Source organism: Oncorhynchus clarkii, chromosome 13 (assembly GCF_045791955.1).
Source record: "Oncorhynchus clarkii lewisi isolate Uvic-CL-2024 chromosome 13, UVic_Ocla_1.0, whole genome shotgun sequence".
Taxonomy (NCBI): domain Eukaryota; kingdom Metazoa; phylum Chordata; class Actinopteri; order Salmoniformes; family Salmonidae; genus Oncorhynchus; species Oncorhynchus clarkii.
Genome location: NC_092159.1, coordinates 57,577,617 through 57,597,000, shown reverse-complemented (window position 1 = coordinate 57,597,000; position 19,384 = coordinate 57,577,617). Strand labels below are relative to the sequence as shown.

At 39.9% G+C, this 19,384-nt stretch overlaps 1 protein-coding gene across 2 annotated transcripts; it reads left to right on the top strand.

Moving 5' to 3' along the window:
* Nucleotides 1–7,242: 7,242 nt before the first annotated feature.
* On the top strand, nucleotides 7,243–12,236 carry LOC139424069 (uncharacterized). Of its 2 annotated transcripts, XM_071175761.1 has the most exons (6): nucleotides 7,243–7,309; nucleotides 7,419–7,444; nucleotides 7,554–7,576; nucleotides 8,683–8,830; nucleotides 9,025–9,195; nucleotides 10,931–12,236. In XM_071175761.1, the coding sequence occupies exons 2-6, from the start codon at nucleotides 7,433–7,435 to the stop codon at nucleotides 11,549–11,551; spliced, it is 975 nt and encodes a 324-aa protein (XP_071031862.1). In that variant the 5' UTR covers nucleotides 7,243–7,309; nucleotides 7,419–7,432; the 3' UTR covers nucleotides 11,552–12,236. The 2 variants fall into 2 exon arrangements, with proteins under 2 accessions (XP_071031862.1, XP_071031861.1); XM_071175760.1 differs by lacking the exon at nucleotides 7,243–7,309 and having other exon boundaries at nucleotides 7,346–7,444.
* Nucleotides 12,237–19,384: the final 7,148 nt, after the last annotated feature.

Below are 19,384 nucleotides of genomic sequence, written 5' to 3'. Positions count from 1 at the left end.
TACGGAAGAAGGAGGCAGCCAGACTTCCTGAGGAATCTAAATGATCCATAAGGAGAGTTAAATGATTTAATGATGGAAAACAGTAGATATTATGATATGGAAGAAGGAGGCAGCCAGACTTCCTGAGGAATCTAAATGATCCATAAGGAGAGTTAAATTATTTAATGATGGAAAACAGTAGATATTATGATATGGAAGAAGGAAGCAGCCAGACTTCCTGAGGAATCTAAATGATCCATAAGGAGAGTTAAATGATTTAATGATGGAAAACAGTAGATATTATGATATGGAAGAAGGAGGCAGCCAGACTTCCTGATGAATATAAATGATCCATAAGGAGAGTTAAATGATTTAATGATGGAAAACAGTAGATATTATGATATGGAAGAAGGAGGCAGCCAGACTTCCTGAGGAATCTAAATGATCCATAAGGAGAGTTAAATGATTTAATGATGGAAAACAGTAGATATTATGATATGGAAGAAGGAAGCAGCCAGACTTCCTGAGGAATCTAAATGATCCATAAGGAGAGTTAAATGATTTAATGATGGAAAACAGTAGATATTATGATATGGAAGAAGGAGGCAGCCAGACTTCCTGAGGAATCTAAATGATCCATAAGGAGAGTTAAATGATTTAATGATGGAAAACAGTAGATATTATGATATGGAAGAAGGAGGCAGCCAGACTTCCTGAGGAATCTAAATGATCCATAAGGAGAGTTAAATGATTTAATGATGGAAAACAGAAGATATTATGATATGGAAGAAGGAGGCAGCCAGACTTCCTGAGGAATCTAAATGATCCATAAGGAGAGTTAAATGATTTAATGATGGAAAACAGTAGATATTATGATATGGAAGAAGGAGGCAGCCAGACTTCCCGAGGAATCTAAATGATCCATAAGGAGAGTTAAATGATTTAATGATGGAAAACAGTAGATATTATGATATGGAAGAAGGAGGCAGCCAGACTTCCTGAGGAATCTAAATGATCCATAAGGAGAGTTAAATGATTTAATGATGGAAAACAGTAGATATTATGATATGGAAGAAGGAGGCAGCCAGACTTCCTGAGGAATCTAAATGATCCATAAGGAGAGTTAAATGATTTAATGATGGAAAACAGTAGATTTTATGTTGACTGGATCCTCTCAAGTCTTTTCAAAATCCTGGCAGTTGCTATTCATTGGACATATGAATTACTACACTGAAAATAAATATCACTATTTGACTTCGAGCCTTGACTTGTATAGCATTTGCATAGATCAAGGTTAATGACAGGGCACGTCCACTTGAATGAGTCATAGCATTAAGAAATCATAAATAATCTGTAACGTACTTCCTGGTCAGTGGACACAATAAGCTTATGAAGACTGTATTACAACCTACATTATGATTAGATGCAGGTCTCACTCTGTTGAGGTAGATAAAGCTATAGACTGGCATTGGTCAGATGGACAGTGTGCCAGGGAGAGAGAGAGAGAGAGCCTGGGGAACACACTCAGGGAATTAGGCCTAAATCCTGTCTGTCTGTCTGTCACTCGCTCAAGGTTCCAGTCTCTTGCTCTCTCGATCTCAATCTCTCTCTCTCTGATACAAACATTTAAATCTTCACCAGATTTCACTCTATTGTTATGCAATGACACCAGTTTGACTTCACTGGAGTGTAAACAGACACTGATAACTCTGATAACTGAAAACAACTGAGCACTACAGTAGCCTACTGTACTTGCATGACAGCGTCTCGGATTTACATACAGAATAATACGAAATCCTCTGAGACCAGGCTGTGCAGTGAACATGATCGCTAGAGTCTCCAATCACCCAAATCAAAACACATGTACACCATCAAGACAGATTATTCCTATATTGACCTACCCGCAACTATATGGTCTGTGATTAACTATCCATTGTCTAATGCGAGAGTGTAGCGCTGCTTGCGTGATGAAACGCAACGACCTTGTTCATAGCCTACCTGTCTGGAGGATCGCGCGCTCCACCTGACCTGACATACTTGAGACATTGATGCGACCATAGTAGCCTAGACTGTACCTGCAGCTCCGCAATCCACGCAGCTCCCGTTCCCCGGTCTCTCCAACAGCTTTATCATAAGCTGTTTATTCTTTTCTTGATCCGTAGCCATGTTGGGAATGTATTTTCCAATTTAATTAATTGATCGACTCCAAAACCTCGAAAGTGAAGGCTGACTGACGGCTGTTCTAGCGGAGTTAAATAATATCCACTGTAGTTGTCACTCACTGGACACCGGGGGCAGTGATGTGATGGAAACACGATCACATCTGAGACAAGAGAAACAGTGTCCACGTCGCAATAATTATTATGAAAACATATATCCAACGAAATGTACAGCTAAATATTCCGTGTGAATTCCACCCTACTCTTACTCCCAGTTCCTGCTCTCTATACACCAGTGTTCTCTATCTCCCTTTCTCTCTCTCTTTCTCGCTCGCTCGCTCTCTCTCAAAAGTGAGACCTCAAGCGGACATTCAGTTCCTGAAAACATTTTCCAATACAAATAATTTCCCTTCCGTTTTACTTCATCTTAATCGATAACTGTATTGATTCTCTGTAGCTCAGGCTGGTTGAAATGTCATGTTAGCAAAAACGGGCATTTACCTGTTCTGGAATGTTTAGTCCGCTGAAAAGTATAATGGAATTTGTCCAACCAACTGACTCAAATGTATATTCGGTGGAAAAAGACGAATCAGTAGATGCCCATTCACATCACTTGGAGCGTGGAGTGGAGCATCAGTCACATACTGCACGTGTACTACATTATTTATGGTTCCGCTCCCTCCACCTTTCCTTCAGATGAAGAATATTGAACACTAGAGGGCGGTAGAGCTGCATCTTGCGTTTTATTCCCGCTCTCTTTTTATTTATTTATTTTACCTTTATTTATTTACCTCTTGACAACTCACCGGCTCCAGCAATTTCAGCCACATCTTCATTTCAAGAGAATATAGACCTAAATTGACCTAAGCTTTTCCGAGAGGAACATTTTTCTGGAACATGCTTATTCCTGACATTGTGTGGAAAAATGCATGGTTATTAAGGCCTTACAAATATTGTATAACAAACAAAGTTAAGGAAGTGCACTTTAAAACTTTACATGAGATATAGTCATGTAATTCTATGATATCCAAATTTGTGGATATTGATCATATCTGTGTTTTCTTTGTATGTCTGAGTATTTTCTTGTTAATACCTGTGTTTTGTTTTGTTAGACATGGGGAGGCAGGTAGTTAGAGCGTTGGACTAGTAACCGGAAGGTTGCAAGTTCAAACCCCCGAGCTGACAAGGTACAAGTCGTTGTTCTGCCCCTGAACAGGCAGTTCACACTGTTCCTATGCTGTCATTGAAAATAAGAATTTGTCCTTAACTGACTTGCCTAGTTAAATAAATAAAAAAACATGTTTAGTGTAAGTTGATTTTTCTATTAAAATTTAAAATATACAAATGTAGACCAACCATGGATCCACAGAACACTAAAATGGCGAAGATGACTCTTTCTGGTCATGCTCAAGAGTTTTACTGCGCATCATTTTATTCATTTAACCTTTATTTAACCAGGAAACTACCGGAGAAACCTTGTTTGCAAATGGGGCAATAGCTCACCAGGAAATAGTCAAAATTGCATTGAATATTAAAAATATATATATTTGTTTTTTGACGTTTGAATGTAGAGTGTGCATTCAGAATAATTAATACAAGTAGGCAGCAGGCCTATTATAATATTTTTTACCATTCGGCAAACATTGTTACAAAACCACCTATCCCATAGGCAAAGCTAAATGGTCTGTAACCTGATTTAATACTGTGTGCATTTACATGAGAAGTCAGAGTATGCAGGTCGTGTTGTATGCATGTACCTCAATGAAACAGCAACCGTACCTAGGTCCAGGTCCAACTCCGTCTCCTTGGTCGGCCAGCCCAAGCAGATTATTGTGTTCAGTTCTCATCGATGGGGCTGTGGTGGAGAAGGTTGAGAGCTTCAAGTTCCTTGGTGTCCAAATCACCAATAAACTAGAATGGTCTAAACACACCAAGACAGTCGTGAAGAGGGCACGACAAAGCCTATTCCCCCTCAGGAAACTCTGAATGGAGGAATGGTCTAAGATCCCTCCCGATGTGTTCTTCAATCTCATAAAACATTCTAGAAAAAGGCTCAACGTTGTTATCCTAGCATGGGGAGGGTGCTGGAGTATTGAAAACAGGGGATCCAATCATTGCTATCCTTTTGAGATTTCTTTTATTACTTGTTTAACAAAATCTCTTTCTCTGAGCAAATTTGTTAATGTAAAATGGTTTTGTTTTTTAAAATGTTGAGCATACAATATAGCTCAGTATTTGTATTTGTTTTTATACAGTATTTTTTGCTCATCTTTATCAAAGGATCCAATCATTTTGGGCATCACACAAAAAATGTACTACAAAAGGCCCCAAACCAAAACATTCAATCCAAAACCAAAGGCCCACATGCACCTGAAACTCCAGCCGCCTCACAGCTCTGAGAACTGGCACACTGACTGATCACCTGCACCTGTGCATAATCAAGGATTCCTGGCAGAGCACAGCACCTGACCAGTTGGTGCTGCCACCTGGCGATTGATTGTGGAAGTGGTAGTGTAGTGTCATGCAACTTATAACTAAACTACCTAACTTATTCCATCACAGCATGTGTGTCTAGCTAGCCAATAAACTTAGGGTGGCATATAGACTTACAGAATCCACTGAAATTATGATTACATTTATATTAAAGTACTTGAGTGTTTGTAAACTAATAATATTGCTATTTTCGACAGAAGGAAGGGTCGACACTATCTGGCCAAGTTGCAAAGTCAAAGCGACTAACCACGTGTGTGAATAAAAATATGAATTACAAGCAGTTTATGAAAACAATTTCAGGGGCAACATTAACCAGCAGCCATCGAGTAAACCTTGCACCAGGGACATTAGGGATGTAATTATTATCCCGATTCTGTTGCAAAACGTTTCGTCTGTTGCAAAACATTTTGCAACAGAAACCGTTTACTCCAAAAGGAAAACACAAACGATTTTATTGGACAAATCCAGGTAGGCTCCTCCCCGCTTCGTTACATTTGCTCTGTTTTCTTTTGTTCAGTTCTTATTTAAGAATAAACCCAGTTTCATCAGCTCTGTACTGCTCTGTGTTTTAATTTTACACCAGCAGATGGCAGTATCTTCCCCACTTGGTATCTCTCCAAATTCAATATGAGCCCTGTACCAGTAGGTGAGATGAGACTGGCAGTCTAATTCTGGAAGCTTTTTGGACCTAGACTTGGCGGACTGAGCACGCACCCCTGAGAGGCCCCAGTGTTGAGGATCAGAGTGGTGGATGTGTTGTTACCTACCCTTATCATCTGGGGGCGGCCAGTCAGGAAGTCTAGGATCCAGTTGCAGAGGGAGGTGTTTAGTCCCAGGGTCCTTAGCTTAGTGATGAGCTTTGAGGGTACTATGATGTTGAACGCTGAGCTGTAGTCAATGAATAGCATTCTCACATAGGTGTTCCTTTTGTCCAGGTGGGAAAGGGCAGTGTGGAGTGCAATAGATATTGCATCATCTGTGGATCTGCTGGGGCGGTATGCAAATTGGAGGGTGTCCAGGGTTTCTGGGATAATGGTGTTGATGACCAGCCATGACCAGCCTTTCAAAGCACTGTAGTCATTTAGGCAGGTTACCTTAGTGTTCTTGGGCACGGGGACTATGGTGGTCTGCTTGAAACATGTTGGTATGACAGACTCAATCAGGGAAAGGTTGAAAATGTCAGTGAAGACACTTGCCAGTTGGTCAGCGCATGCTCGGAGTACACGTTCTGGTAATCCATCTGGCCCAGCGGCCTTGTGAATGTTGACCTGTTTAAAGGTCTTACTCACGTAAGCTACAGAAAGCTTGATCACACAGTCGTCCGGAACTGCTGATGCTCTTATGCATGTTTCAGTGTTGCTTACCTCTATGCGAACATTTAGCTCATCTGGTAGGCTCGTGTCACTGGGCAGCTTGCGACTGTGCTTCCCTGTGTAGTCTGTTATAGTTTGCAAGCCCTGCCACATCCGAAGAGCGTTGGAGCCGGTGTAGTACGATTCAATCTCAGTCCAGTATTGACGCTTTGCCTGTTTGATGGTTCGGAGGGCATAGCAGGATTTCTTATAAGCTTCCGGATTGAGAGACCTGCTCCTTGAAAGCAGCAGCTCTACACTTTAGCTCAGTGTGGATGTTACCTGTTAACCATGGCTTCTGGTTGGGGTATGTATGTAACAGTACAACTTTAGACCGTCCCCTCGCCCAGGGTCCCTGGGCGTGAACCAGGGACCCTCTGCACACATCAACAACTGACACCCACGAAGCATCGTTACCCATCGCTCCACAAAAGCCGCGGCCCTTGTGAAACGTGCAAGGGGCACTACTACTTCAAGGTCTCAGAGCAAGTGACGTCACCGATTGAAACGCTATTTAGCGTTCACCACCGCTAACTATGCTAGCCGTTTCACATCCATTACATGTACGTACAGTCACTATGGGGACGACGTCATCGATGCACTTATTGATGAAGCCAATGCCTGATGTGGTGTACTCCTCAATGCCATCGGAAGAATCCCGGAACATATTCCAGTCTGTGCAATTAAACAGTCCTGTAGCTGACCACTTTTTTATTGACCGAGTCACTGGTGCTTCCTGCTTTAGTTTTTGCTTGTAAGCAGGAATCAGGAGGATATAATTATGGTCAGATTTGCCAAATGGAGGGCAAGTGAGAGCTTTGTAGATGTCTCTGTGTGTGTAGTAAAGGTGGTCTATAGTTTTTTCCCTCTGGTTGCACATTTAACATACTGGTAACCCTCTATGGTATGGTGTTTCCCTCAGGCACCAAACCACCTTTTTGGACCTCACACCGCTCCTATAATTTTTTTAAATAAAATTATATTTTTGGGAACAGAAAAATGTATTGAGATCAGATGCTTCATCGATGAGAATATTAGCAGAATGTGGGCCCAGTTTCACCTACTTCCCTCCTTTCCCATGCACGACTCGACTTCCTCTCACTACCATAGTTGTAAGGGCATGTTTCAGCTTTATAGCCCTGTGACGTGTCTGGGTTACTGTAATAACCCAGACAACAATAACCCAGATACTACTTGTCAGTGAGCACTGCACTAAGGTATGAAGGCGTAACATGCCCAAAATAGCTACTAGCTTTCCGGATCCACGTCAAAATGTCATTTTGCCTATTGATTTAATATCCAACAGAAAAACACAACTGCAGCTGAGTAAGTTAACATGTTAAAATCTGTATGGATGTTACTTCTTCCTTCTCTTCTTTTCTGTGCCCCGCCCTAAAACATTTTAACTCCCAGTCATTAATTTGTTTGGTTTCAGCACCCACGGCAATCATGAGCAGCTCCGTAAGTAGAAATCAATAATACAAATTACAATATGAATCATCTTAATATTACTATTAATACCATGTTAATATTACATTAAGTTGTTAAAGATTCATTTTTCTATTTACAGAGGCAGGTACCACCTAATAAAAGGTTAGTGTCAATTGTGATCACTTATGATAGTGCAAGATAAATATAGACTAATATATACATCTATACATATATGCTTTGATTTTTGCATTTGTGAGATAATTGTAGATATTATTAAAATAGTTAGTTCAGCAAATGTGTTTCCTTATCTTGAAAGCAGTCTATGGACAAGGGCAGACTGCAATCTACACTTTTATTTCATTAACTAGCCAGTTACAACTAATGCTAATAAGTATTTTAGGACCAAAAAATAAAATACCTCCCTTTACCCCTTTCCGTATGTTTTAAATGTCATGTCCAGATCATCTCTTAAATTGATTGTCGCTCAATGACTTGGTTTTACATTATTTTGCAATAATTATGGCATGATTTAATGGGATACTAGGCATTTTGGCAATGAGGCCCTTTATCTACTTCCCCAGAGTCAGATGAACTTGGAGATATAGTGTTTATGTCTCTGTGTCCATCTAGTATGAAGGAAGTTAGAGGTTGTTTCGCCAACTGGAAGTCTATGGGTATCGACTAGCATGGTAGTCGATACCCATGAGAGGTTGACTTGAAAGTAGTGCCAACTGTCATTTGTTAGCAGTGGCTAGTTAATGGAAACCAAATTGTGGATTACAGTTAGTTCTTATTCACATATTGCATTCAAGCTAAGAAAACAAACTATCTAAAAATGTAATTACGCTGAACAATCCCTTTAAGGTGTTCAGAAGTAGTTAACATTCAGATTTATTTCCAGAGTAAAAAGCACATTTTTTAGGTTACTGTGCTGTAGAATTTAGTATTTCATTTGTGTTAAGCTGTTTTTCAAATTATTGTAATAAAGTTCAATTGTTAATTACCTAGTGTCGTAGTTGATCAGAGTTGTTAAATTGCTTAACTAGTGAAATTGCACAACTATAACAAACAATGCCAATTTGTGTGCTGAAGAGAACAAAGAAGACAGTGTAAAATAAAGAAACACAACTTACCTTCTCATTATGAGGGGAATGGGATAACAGCTCAAACGGAGTAGGGCTGCTTGAATTGGGTTTGAACAGCATTTAAAATACAATCATTACTTACTGTACGTGATCTTTATTAAACTTTACAATACCACTTTTAAGGGAACCAACAACTACATATACGAAACGGAGGATAATAAATGGAGAAAGCTTAAAGTCATCAGGAACAGCATTTATTGGACAGGTTATAAAGTTATGGAATAGTCCCCTGTGCGTGGGAGTTGACAGAATAGAAGATTACGTGGAAAAGGTACACATCGCCTAATTAAATACACTAATCAAACGCCTAAAATACATTCTCACACATTTAGCACATTTTTGGTTTACTATACATTTCATCAGGTTACAAATTAATTGTTTCCAGAACAAACCATTATTAATTGATCTTGTTATGTTATACATTGTTCATTAATTATGTTATTAATTATTAATGTCTGTTAAAAGTTGCTTCACAGCATCTTTTTCTTAGGTCACATTCATGAGGTCGGTCTTCTTCCAAATGACTTCTTTGAGTCTCAAGCGGTGAAGGACGAATTAGAAACAAGATTTCAAATGGCATTCCACAATTACATGTCTCCACCCCGTCAGACTCCATTTTCCATTCTTCTGACTTTGGTAAGTGTGTAAATGGAATGTACAGTTGAAGTCGGGAGTTTACATACACTTAGGTTGGAGTCATTAAAACTCGTTTTTCAACCACTCCATAAATTTGTTGTTAACAAACTATAGTTTTGGCAAGTCGGTTAGGACATCTACTGTGTGCATGACACAAGTAATTGTTCCAAACATTGTTTACAGACAGATTATTTAACTTATAATTCACTGTATCACAATTCCAGTGGGTCAGAAGTTTACATACACTAAGTTGACTGTGCCTTTAAACAGCTTGGAAAATTCCAGAAAATTATGTCATGGCTTCAGAAGTGTACCTGTGGATGTATTTCAAGGCCTACCTTCAAACTCAGTGCCTCTTTGCTTGACATCATGGGAAAATCAAAAGAAATCAGCCAAGACCTCCGAAAAAAAATTTGAGACCTCCACAAGTCTGGTTCATCCTTGGGAGCAATTTCCAAATGCCTGAAGGTACCACGTTCATTTGTACAAACAATAGTACGCAAGTATAAACACCATGGGACCACGCAGCCATCATACTGCTCAGGAAGGAGATGCGTTCTGACTCCTAGAGATGAAAGTTATTTGGTGCGAAAAGTGGAAATCAATCCCAGAACAGCAGCAAAGGACCTTGTGAAGATGCTGGAGGAAACAGGTAGAAAAGTATCTATATCCACAGTAAAACAAGTCCAATATTGACATAACCTGAAAGGCCGCTCAGCAAGGAAGAAGCCACTGCTCCAAAACCGCCATAAAAAAGCCAGACTACGGTTTGCAACTGCACATGGGGACAAAGATCGTACTTTTTGGAGAAATGTCCTATGGTCTGATGAAATAAAAATAGAACTGTTTGGCCATAATGACCATTGTTATGTTTGGAGGAAAAAGGGGGAGGCTTGCAAGAAGAACACCATCCCAACCATGAAGCACAGGGGTGGCAGCATCATGTTGTGTGGGTGCTTTGCTGCAGGAGGGACTGGGACTGGCATCATGAGGAGAGAAAGTTATGTGGATATATTGAAGCAACATCTCAAGACATCGGTCAGGAAGTTAAAGCTTGGTCGCAAATGGGTCTTCCAAATGGACAATGACCACAATCTTGCTTGTGGTCAAATGGCTTAAAGACAACAAAGTCAAGGTATTGGAGTAGCCATCACAAAGCCCTGACCTTAATCTCATAGAAAATTTGTGGGCAGAACTGAAAAAAGGTGTGCGAGCAAGGAGGCCTACAAACCTGACTCAGTTACATCAGCTGTCAGGAGGAATGGGCCATAATTCACCCAACTTATTGTGGGAAAGCTTGTGAAGGCTATCCGAAACGTTTGACCCAAGTTAAACAATTTAAAGGCAATGCTACCAAATACTAATTGAGTGTATGTGTATTCCCCACTGGGAATGTGATGAAAGAAATAAAGCTGAAATAAATCATCCTCTTTACTATTACTATGACATTTCACATTCTTAAAATAAAGTGGTGATCCTAACTGACCTAAGACAGGGAATTTTTACCAGGATTAAATGTCAGGAATTGTGAACTGAGTTTAAATGTATTTGGCTACGGTGTATGTAAACTTCCGACTTCAACTGTATTTAACCTGAAGCTTTTGTCCTTGACCAATTTCCACACAAAAAAAATTAGCAATAAACAATGACAATAAAACACATGATATAAAACATGTAATGTCCATGTATCTTATCATTTGTAGAATATTGCATGTTTCATTTCGTTTGTTTTCAGGCTGTCAGGTTTTGTGGTCATGAGGACGAAGATAAAATACAAAAACATCTTCTACGTTTCCTGGAAGCATTGGAATTGCCCCCCAAAATAAAAGGCGAGAGTAACTACACTAACTACTACACTCTGGAGGCTACTGTCATAGCTGTGTGCTACAACGAAACCCCTGGAGCCCTCAGACCAGTGAAGTACTATGGAGCATCCCTGTCCTGCAGAGGGGAGAGAGCAAGGAGAATTATGATCAATCAGTCATGTCTAAACGTGTGGCATGACTATGTGTCTTATGCAGTGTTGTCATTCAGACATGATGAACAGGGAAACGGTATCATCTTCCCTGGCACCGTAAAATGCAGAGCATTCTACAGGAATCACCAGGCCAATCGTTATGAAGACCGAAGGCCGTGCAATAACTGTGGGGATCTTTTCTCTCTCGCAAACCCTGAGACGGACAGAAATGACTTTCCCTACGGAAACTGTGCCGAAACGGAGTGCCTGAGTAAACTTATTTTCAAAGATAAGGATGTCAGGAGCAATATGATTTTGGGAATCTCCTACACAAGGGAAAACCTGAGAGGTCTTAAAGAAAAGGCAGCAAAAGCTTTGGAACAGAGTCTTATGGCATAGGTCTACTTAGCACCTCTGAACAGTGTGCATTTGGCCGTCATTTTCAAACCAACTGCAAACTGTGACTGTGTAAACTTCTATTATGTGATCAGGATGTCTGCAGCAATATGAGTTTTGTACACTACACAAGAGAAAATGTCTTAGAAAAATGACAGAAAATGATTTTGAACATTTAGGTTTTGTTTCACACAGGTTTTATACGTGGTGTTTTTGCTGTGTTTGACTTGGAAGTTTCCTCTGAAACTACAAGAACAATGGTGTTCTTTAATCACTCAACTGTGATTAAGGCAACTGTGCCATAGTCATAATGCACAAGTAAATGGTTTCTGTCACTGAGAGTTGTGAATTACAGCTCGGACAAACAATACAATTATTACCACTAATAAATAACAGACATAAAAAGCAGCCACCTTGGGAATACAGTTGTTTTACTTTTTGGTTTGGTCTTTGTGTTTGGTTGTTTACTTTTTATTTATTTATTTTGGGGGGATGTTTAATTGTAATAAGCTATCAACTTTGACCCTTGTCAAATAGTCTGCCATGTGCTTTGTGTCACAGTGGAAAATGAATGAAATGAAAATGAACACATTTCTGATGTGACAGGAAACTGCAGAAAGGGTGTGACACTGAACTTGTTTGAATGTATTCAGTGAAACCCCAGCTAAAAGAGTGGACTAAAACAACAGACAGCACCATGAATATCTAACATTATTTGAATGTATTCAGTGAAGCCCCAGCTAAAAGAGTGGACTAAAACAGACAGCACAATGAATATCTAACATTGTGCTTCTTTATGACACAAACTTATCTTGTAAATATTTTGAATCCATCAATAAATGAGAATTGTTAAAAGTTGGTTGGATGTTTTAGTTTCCTTCCAGTTTTCTGTTATAACTTGGACCAGATCTCTCTGGCAAAATACATTTGATCTCAAAGTGAAATAAAACCGGTTTTGGGGCGAACTCAAACTCCCACCACCAGTAACACCTACTTGGGTGATGCATTACAGCCATGCTGTAACAGAGAGGACTCACTACTCACTCATGTATTTATTGTAGGTTTAAGTGGTCATCTTTACAAGTGAAGAATGGAGGGCCAAGATAAAATGTCAGTGTGAGTTGATCCCTAACAGCAAAAAAAAATAATTGTAGAGTACTCCTACTGTTTCCACAACAAAACAGGAAATGTGGAATGTTTTGATCTGAGGTCAGTTAACCTTAAACCGGTTTTGAGAGGACAGCCTAACACAATCAAGAACACCTCTTCTGTCACTGGTCCAGTTTGTACGTTTCCAGATTTTGAACAGGATAAATGCATGTTAATATTTCAAATGTTGCTCAAAGTAAAATAATAAAGCAATAACAAAATCCCAGGATGTCTATGTATCAGTGATGACACCATGCACATCAAGGAATAATATTATACCCTTAACCTTTTGTAAGAGAGAGAATGCTGTTTAGTCAGTAATACATTAGTAATAGTTACAACATAATGCATCAGTCGGGAGGAACTCAGGGCATCAGCGGAGCACCAGGGTGTTTTGTCATCAGACTACCTTTCCCAGAGAAGTACACACGTGCATGACTCAACCTGTTGAGAGGAAAATTACCAAGATGTGTCAGACAGAAACTCAAGGGAAGTTTTGTATCACACATTTTCAGCATATTGGACGATGACTGTATTCATGTTTACCTAATAGTTATTGAGCACTGTGGAACAAATAAATAGACAATATTAACATCAAGTAGAGATGTTTTTGGTTATAAGAGGACATTTCAGATATATTATATTGACTCAAACAAGAGAGAAGATTGAACCAGTTAGACTCGTCTTAAATGTTATGTTATTGTGTCCATTAGGCCACCAGTTAATGTATTTGAAACATAGTTAGTCTAATCAGATAAATGTTTTGTGTTATATCTAGATTGTCTGAGATGCCTCAACCATAGAGGGGAAGGTTTAGGCTAAGGCTTTGTAGTCGGCACTCTACAGCACAGCGATAACAACTGGCAACACCCTCATGTTCTCTCCAGTCTGCTGGAGAAACGAAACCTCAGAGCAACAAGCCTCACGTCCTACAGTTAAACACTAGCAGTAAAACAGTGGTAAAATAATAAAAAGCACAGAGATGAGTGATAAAAGGCTGTGTTTGTGTTTGTTATGGAAGAGGTCCATATGAGGGAATTGATCTTTATTGACTCATCATATGAATGTACCAATATCCTGTAATGTACTGTAATTTCTTTCTAAGATCAAACAGGAAGTAGGAAAATAGCCATTGTGGATTTCCAAAACAAGCGTTTCCATCCATTTATTCTAGGGAAAACCAGGACATAAAGATACATTTAATTGAAACAAATGCAGTACAATAACATGCTTGATTATTGTTATACTGTACAATGCCAAACACATTTGATACCGTTCCTTTTACTCCATTCCATCCATTACACTCCATTCCATCCATTCCACTCCATTCCATCATTACACTCCATTCCAGACATTATTATAAGCCGTCCTCCCCTCAGCAGCCTCCACTGCTTTAGATGTGTTAATGTCAGAGTAGATAGATGTGTTTGCAACTTAGCCTGTTATCTTCCTCCCAGAATATAGGGCAATGACTACCGTAAAATAGATGAAGATCCCCAACATTGGTTAAATGATCTGTTTATCATGACTAGTTCAGTTATCACACATTACTATCAGTAGTAGTTAGTTCTACAGTACCATGAGGACATCTAGTAGGTATTGTGGTGTGGCTCATTTCAAAAGGTGCCCTGAACACAGCAATACAACAGAACAATGCCACACTACAAAAGGATAACTCTAACAAAGATAAAACAACCAAAATAAAACACTACAAGTTACAACTTTCAACATTACAACCACAAATATCTCTTCATTTAAATCAAAATAACTGCAACTTACTGTATATTCAACACACCTAATACTAGACTGTTAAACTGCCCTGGCAGCAACAGGGAATCAAGTTGCAATGAGTTCTGCAGGCAATTCCAAGAAAGGGGGGCATCAAAACTGAAAGAGGATCTACCTAGACTGGTATGAACTAGTAGAACTTGGAGAGTTAACCATCCCTGTGAAACGGGTTTGGTGTCTCATATTTAAACATCTTACCCGGGAAGTGAGGTAGGTTCAAAGCCTTTTCAGCAGAGATTTGTAAACAAGAAGGGAGTAATGAAGCGATCTAGGGGACTTTAGTCAGGACCAGCCGACCTTCTGATACGGGATGCAGTGACGAGTATTAAACCTGTCACCTGTGATAAAGTGAAGTGCTCTATGGTAGACTGCATCCAGAGGTTTTAGAGGGGTGTCTGCTGCACTACTATTTATTTAACTAGACAAGTCAGTTATTCATTTACAATGACGGCCTACCCCGGCCAAACCTGGGTGACGCTGGGCCAATTGAGCACCGCCCTATAGGACTCCCAACCACGGCCGGATGTGATCCAGCCTTCATTTGAACCAGGGACTGAAGTGACACCTCTTGCACTGAGATGCAGTGCCTTAGACTGCTATACCACACAGGAGCCCCTTAATTTTTGCCTTAAGTACCCATCTGTTTTATGTAACCATACCAAACGTAACATATACTAATTTGGGTGTCCCGAACTTACTGTTACTATGATACCAGGCTGGAAGAAAAGGTGTCACTGAACTTATGTAACACAGGACAAATACAGACAGCATGATGAATTATCACATCAGAATTCCTGAAAGTTGGTTGCTTTTAGTTTCCTCCTGCTGCTATATCTTGGACCAGATCTCTCTTGCAAAATACATTTTATCTCAATGAGAGTAAAATAAAGATTAAAAAACAGATTTTGGGGCTTCCCAGCAGTACGGGGGGGCTAAAGTGGGCTTAGCCCGCCTCAGTTCAAAATGTACTGCCCTCAGTTTTAGTTTTATGTCCTATAAAAAAATTGCAAAAAGTGAAAAATGCTTGAATGCCAGGTTGGCGCAAAAACAATCTGTATCTCCGATGAGCTGTGTCTGTACAATGGACAAGGAGCCCCGCGGAGATATGTGTACGGGGGCTATGGCTGAGATTACATATCAGTCCGCTAATGCAGCACTATTAAACCAACTATGGTCGATCTCCGCACCCCCAAATAAATCTAATTAGCATAATGAAAAAATTCCTAATAGAAATCTGTCTGTTTAAGTTAGAGATACCTGTTTTTGCATTGGATGTGTCTCAATCCACCGCATCCGCCTATGTCACACATCCAAATCTGCAGTGAAAGGTGACAGAGCTAAAGCGGTGCTTGTCAGACCATGAGACATCCCAAAAATCGGTCTTCTCACAAAATCATCTGTAGCGTCCGAACGGTTTGGCATACACACTATTATGGAAAGATGAGACTCTCCCGACCACGATGGTATTCTCCATTTTGCTCTACGACCCCCTCAAGAGTCTTAGGACTCATCTGAATTTGTTACAGCCAACCTGTCTCTAGCGTCTGAACAGTGTGGGCTAAACCACACTAATCTGACCCCTCTGGGGAACACGTCGCTTGTCTTGCTCTAGGACGCCCACAGGCCTCACAAGACTCGTCTGATGGTGCCCCGGTATCAGTTGACAAAATGAACAGAGGTACAGTATATACAGTGCTTTCAGAAAGTATTCAGACCCCTTGACTACTTTTCCCACAATTTGTTACATTAAACACTTATTCTAAAATTGATTAAATATTTTTTTCCCAATACATTACCCCATAATGACAAAGCAAAAACAGATTTTTAGAAATGTTTGCAAATGTATTAAAAGTTAAAAACAGAAATACCTTCTATGCATAAGTATTCAGAACCTTTGCTATGAGACTCGAAATTGAGCTAAGGTGCATCCTGTTTCCGTTGATCATCCTTGAGATGGTTCAACAACTTAATTGGAGTCCGCCTGTGGTAAATTAAATTGATTGGAGATGATTTGGAAAGGCACACACCTGTCTACACTGCATTGGGAAAGTATTCAGACCCCTTGACATTTCCACATTTTGTTACATTACAGCCTTATTCTAAAAATGGAATAATAATTTTAAAAATCCTCAACAAACTACACACAATGACACATAATGACAAAGCAAAAAAAGGTTTTTAGAAATGCTTGGGAAAGGGTAACAAAAAATATCTGCAGCATTGAAGGTCCCTCAAGAACACAGTAGCCTCCATAATTCTTAAATGGAAGAAGTTTGGAACCACCAAGACTCTTCCTAAAGATGGCCGCCTGGCCAAAGTGAGCTATCGGGGAGAAGGGACTTGGTCAGGGAGGTGAACAAGAAACCGATGGTCACTCTGACTGAGCTCCAGTGTTTCTCTGTGGAGATGGGAGGACCTTCCAGGAGGACAACGATCTCTGCAGCACTCCATCAATTAGGCCTTTATGGTAGAGTGGCCAGACGGAAGCCACTCCTCAGTAAAAGACACATGACAGCCCGCTTGGAGTTTGCCAAAAGGCACCTAAAGGACTCTCAGGACATGAGAGACAAGATTCTCTGGTCCGATGAAACCAAGATTTAACTCTTTGGACTGAATGCCAAGTGTCACGTCTGGAAGAAACCTGACACCATCCCTACGGTGAAGCATGGTGGTGGAAGTATCATGCTTTGGGGACGTTTTTCAGCGGCAGGGATTGGGAGACTAGTCAGGATTGAGGGAAAGATGAACGAACAGAGCAAAGTATAGAGAGATCCTTGATGAAAACATGCTCCAGAGTACTCAGGACCTCAGGCTGGGGCGAAGGTTCCTCTTCCAACAGGACAACGACCATAAGCACACAGCCAATACAATGCAGGAGTGGCTTTAGGGCAAGTCTCTGAATGTCCTTAAGAGTCAGAGCCCAGACATGAGACAGATCTAACATCTCTGGAGAAACCTGAAAATAGCTGTGCAGTGACGATCCCCATCCAACCTGAGTAGAGCTTGAGAGGATCTGTACGGAAGAATGGGAGAACCTCCCCAAATACAAGTGTGCCAAGCTTGTAGCGTCATACCCAAGAAGATTCAAGGCTGTATTTGCTCCCTAAGGTGCTTCAACAAAGTACTGAGTAAAGGGTCGGAATACTTACGTAAATGTGATATTTTAGTTTGTATAAAAAAATAAATTGCAAAAATCTCAATAAACCTGTTTTTACTTTGTCACTGTGGGGTATTGTGTGTAGATTCATGAGTAAAAAAAATATTTAATACATTTTAGAATAAGGCTGTAATGTAACAAAATGTGGAAAAGGTCAAGGGGTCTGAATACTTTCCGAATGCACTCTTTATTGGCAAAAATAAGGGGTACATAAAAATCTAAATGTTTCCTTAGCTTCCTTATATCTCTCAGATATAGGACAGACACTTCAGAACAAACTTCCTATAGATTCATTGGGGGGACTATCTGTTCTTCCTTGTAGTGAATTTGTTATTCAATGTATGGGCAGTAAATCCAAATAAAATTGTTCATCAAATACATGAGTAAATATTTGTTTATACTTCAACGGGTCTAGATCAAATAGCTAAATTATCCTTGGTGACCTTCTTAAAACAATTCCATTTGGCTTAGTCGAACCCTATTCTGAGCCGACTTCGCATTCGACATCCGCTCAAGAGGGGCATTTGGTTCACACCTGGGAAGCAGCCCAATTAGAAAACGAATGAAATCCCTTTCAACCGATGTAAACTCCTCCCACCGATGTACCGGCCAGGTGAGCTAAAAAAACATTCTCATTGGAACAGAATGAAATGGAGGAGCCACACCCATGCAGAGGAACAACATGTCAGCAACCTGTGAGCGGGCAACGAGCAGCATTTCCAGGCTCGCCCATGGCGTCAAAATCACCTAAACCGTTCTGGAAAACCACATCAACTGCTCTTAAAAAGTCTCTAACTTAGGTTGAAAGTATTAACACAGATAGTACAACATATCCATGCGTATCGTGGTATCCAATGACTTTGTTACGCTGGTATAAGTGGTATTATAAGAATAGTCTAACCTACATTTCTGTCAAATTAAATAAAATTAATATATTGTGGTACACAATAGATGGTTTAAAGGAGAAGTGAGCTGCAACAGTCCCCCAAAATGTTTGTTTTATTGACAACTTAAAAACTGCCTTTCCCTCCACGTCTTTTTCTAAAGTCTAAGAGAAAAAGTGTTACATCTTGCTTCGTAGTCTAAAGGCCACGCCTCAGTCATGAACCTATAATGAAATATGATGCACACAGCATATTGCCTACAGTCATTTTCCAGTGAACTATACTGTCCTCTCAAGCTCTTCCGTGTTCAGTCAAGACGACTTGTCACGCCACTTCTTACGCAACAGCCCTAAAGAAGGAGATCAAACGTTTTTTGTTTTGTTGGTAAATTGCCTTACATTTCTTACAGGCTACATTTGAATCTGGTAAGCTATGTTACGATAGACTTGTTTGTAATATAAGTGTTTCAATGAAGGGGTGATAGCCTTCCGGAAATGTATGATGTTTATTTTGTTCTAATTACTATTACCATAAATATTGGTTCTATGGTTCGGTTCCTGAGTAGGCTAATAAAATAAATATATGTCTGCTGAAGAAACGTGTCTTTGGTGAGAAGAAAGTGTTTTATACTTTGGCTTGAGAAATCCATTAGATACATTAGAGAAGTAGCATATGCTGCGTTCATGTGCTATCGGAGTTATTGGAAGTTCTGACTGTGTAGTTTCACTTGAATGACCCTTCACATCAGAATTACAATTCGGGAAACTGTGTGAGCTACCGAAATGCGACCACTGACCTTTTACATTTTCGAACAAAAGATGATAACAATACGTTTTTGACAAGCACAAGATGGGTGCG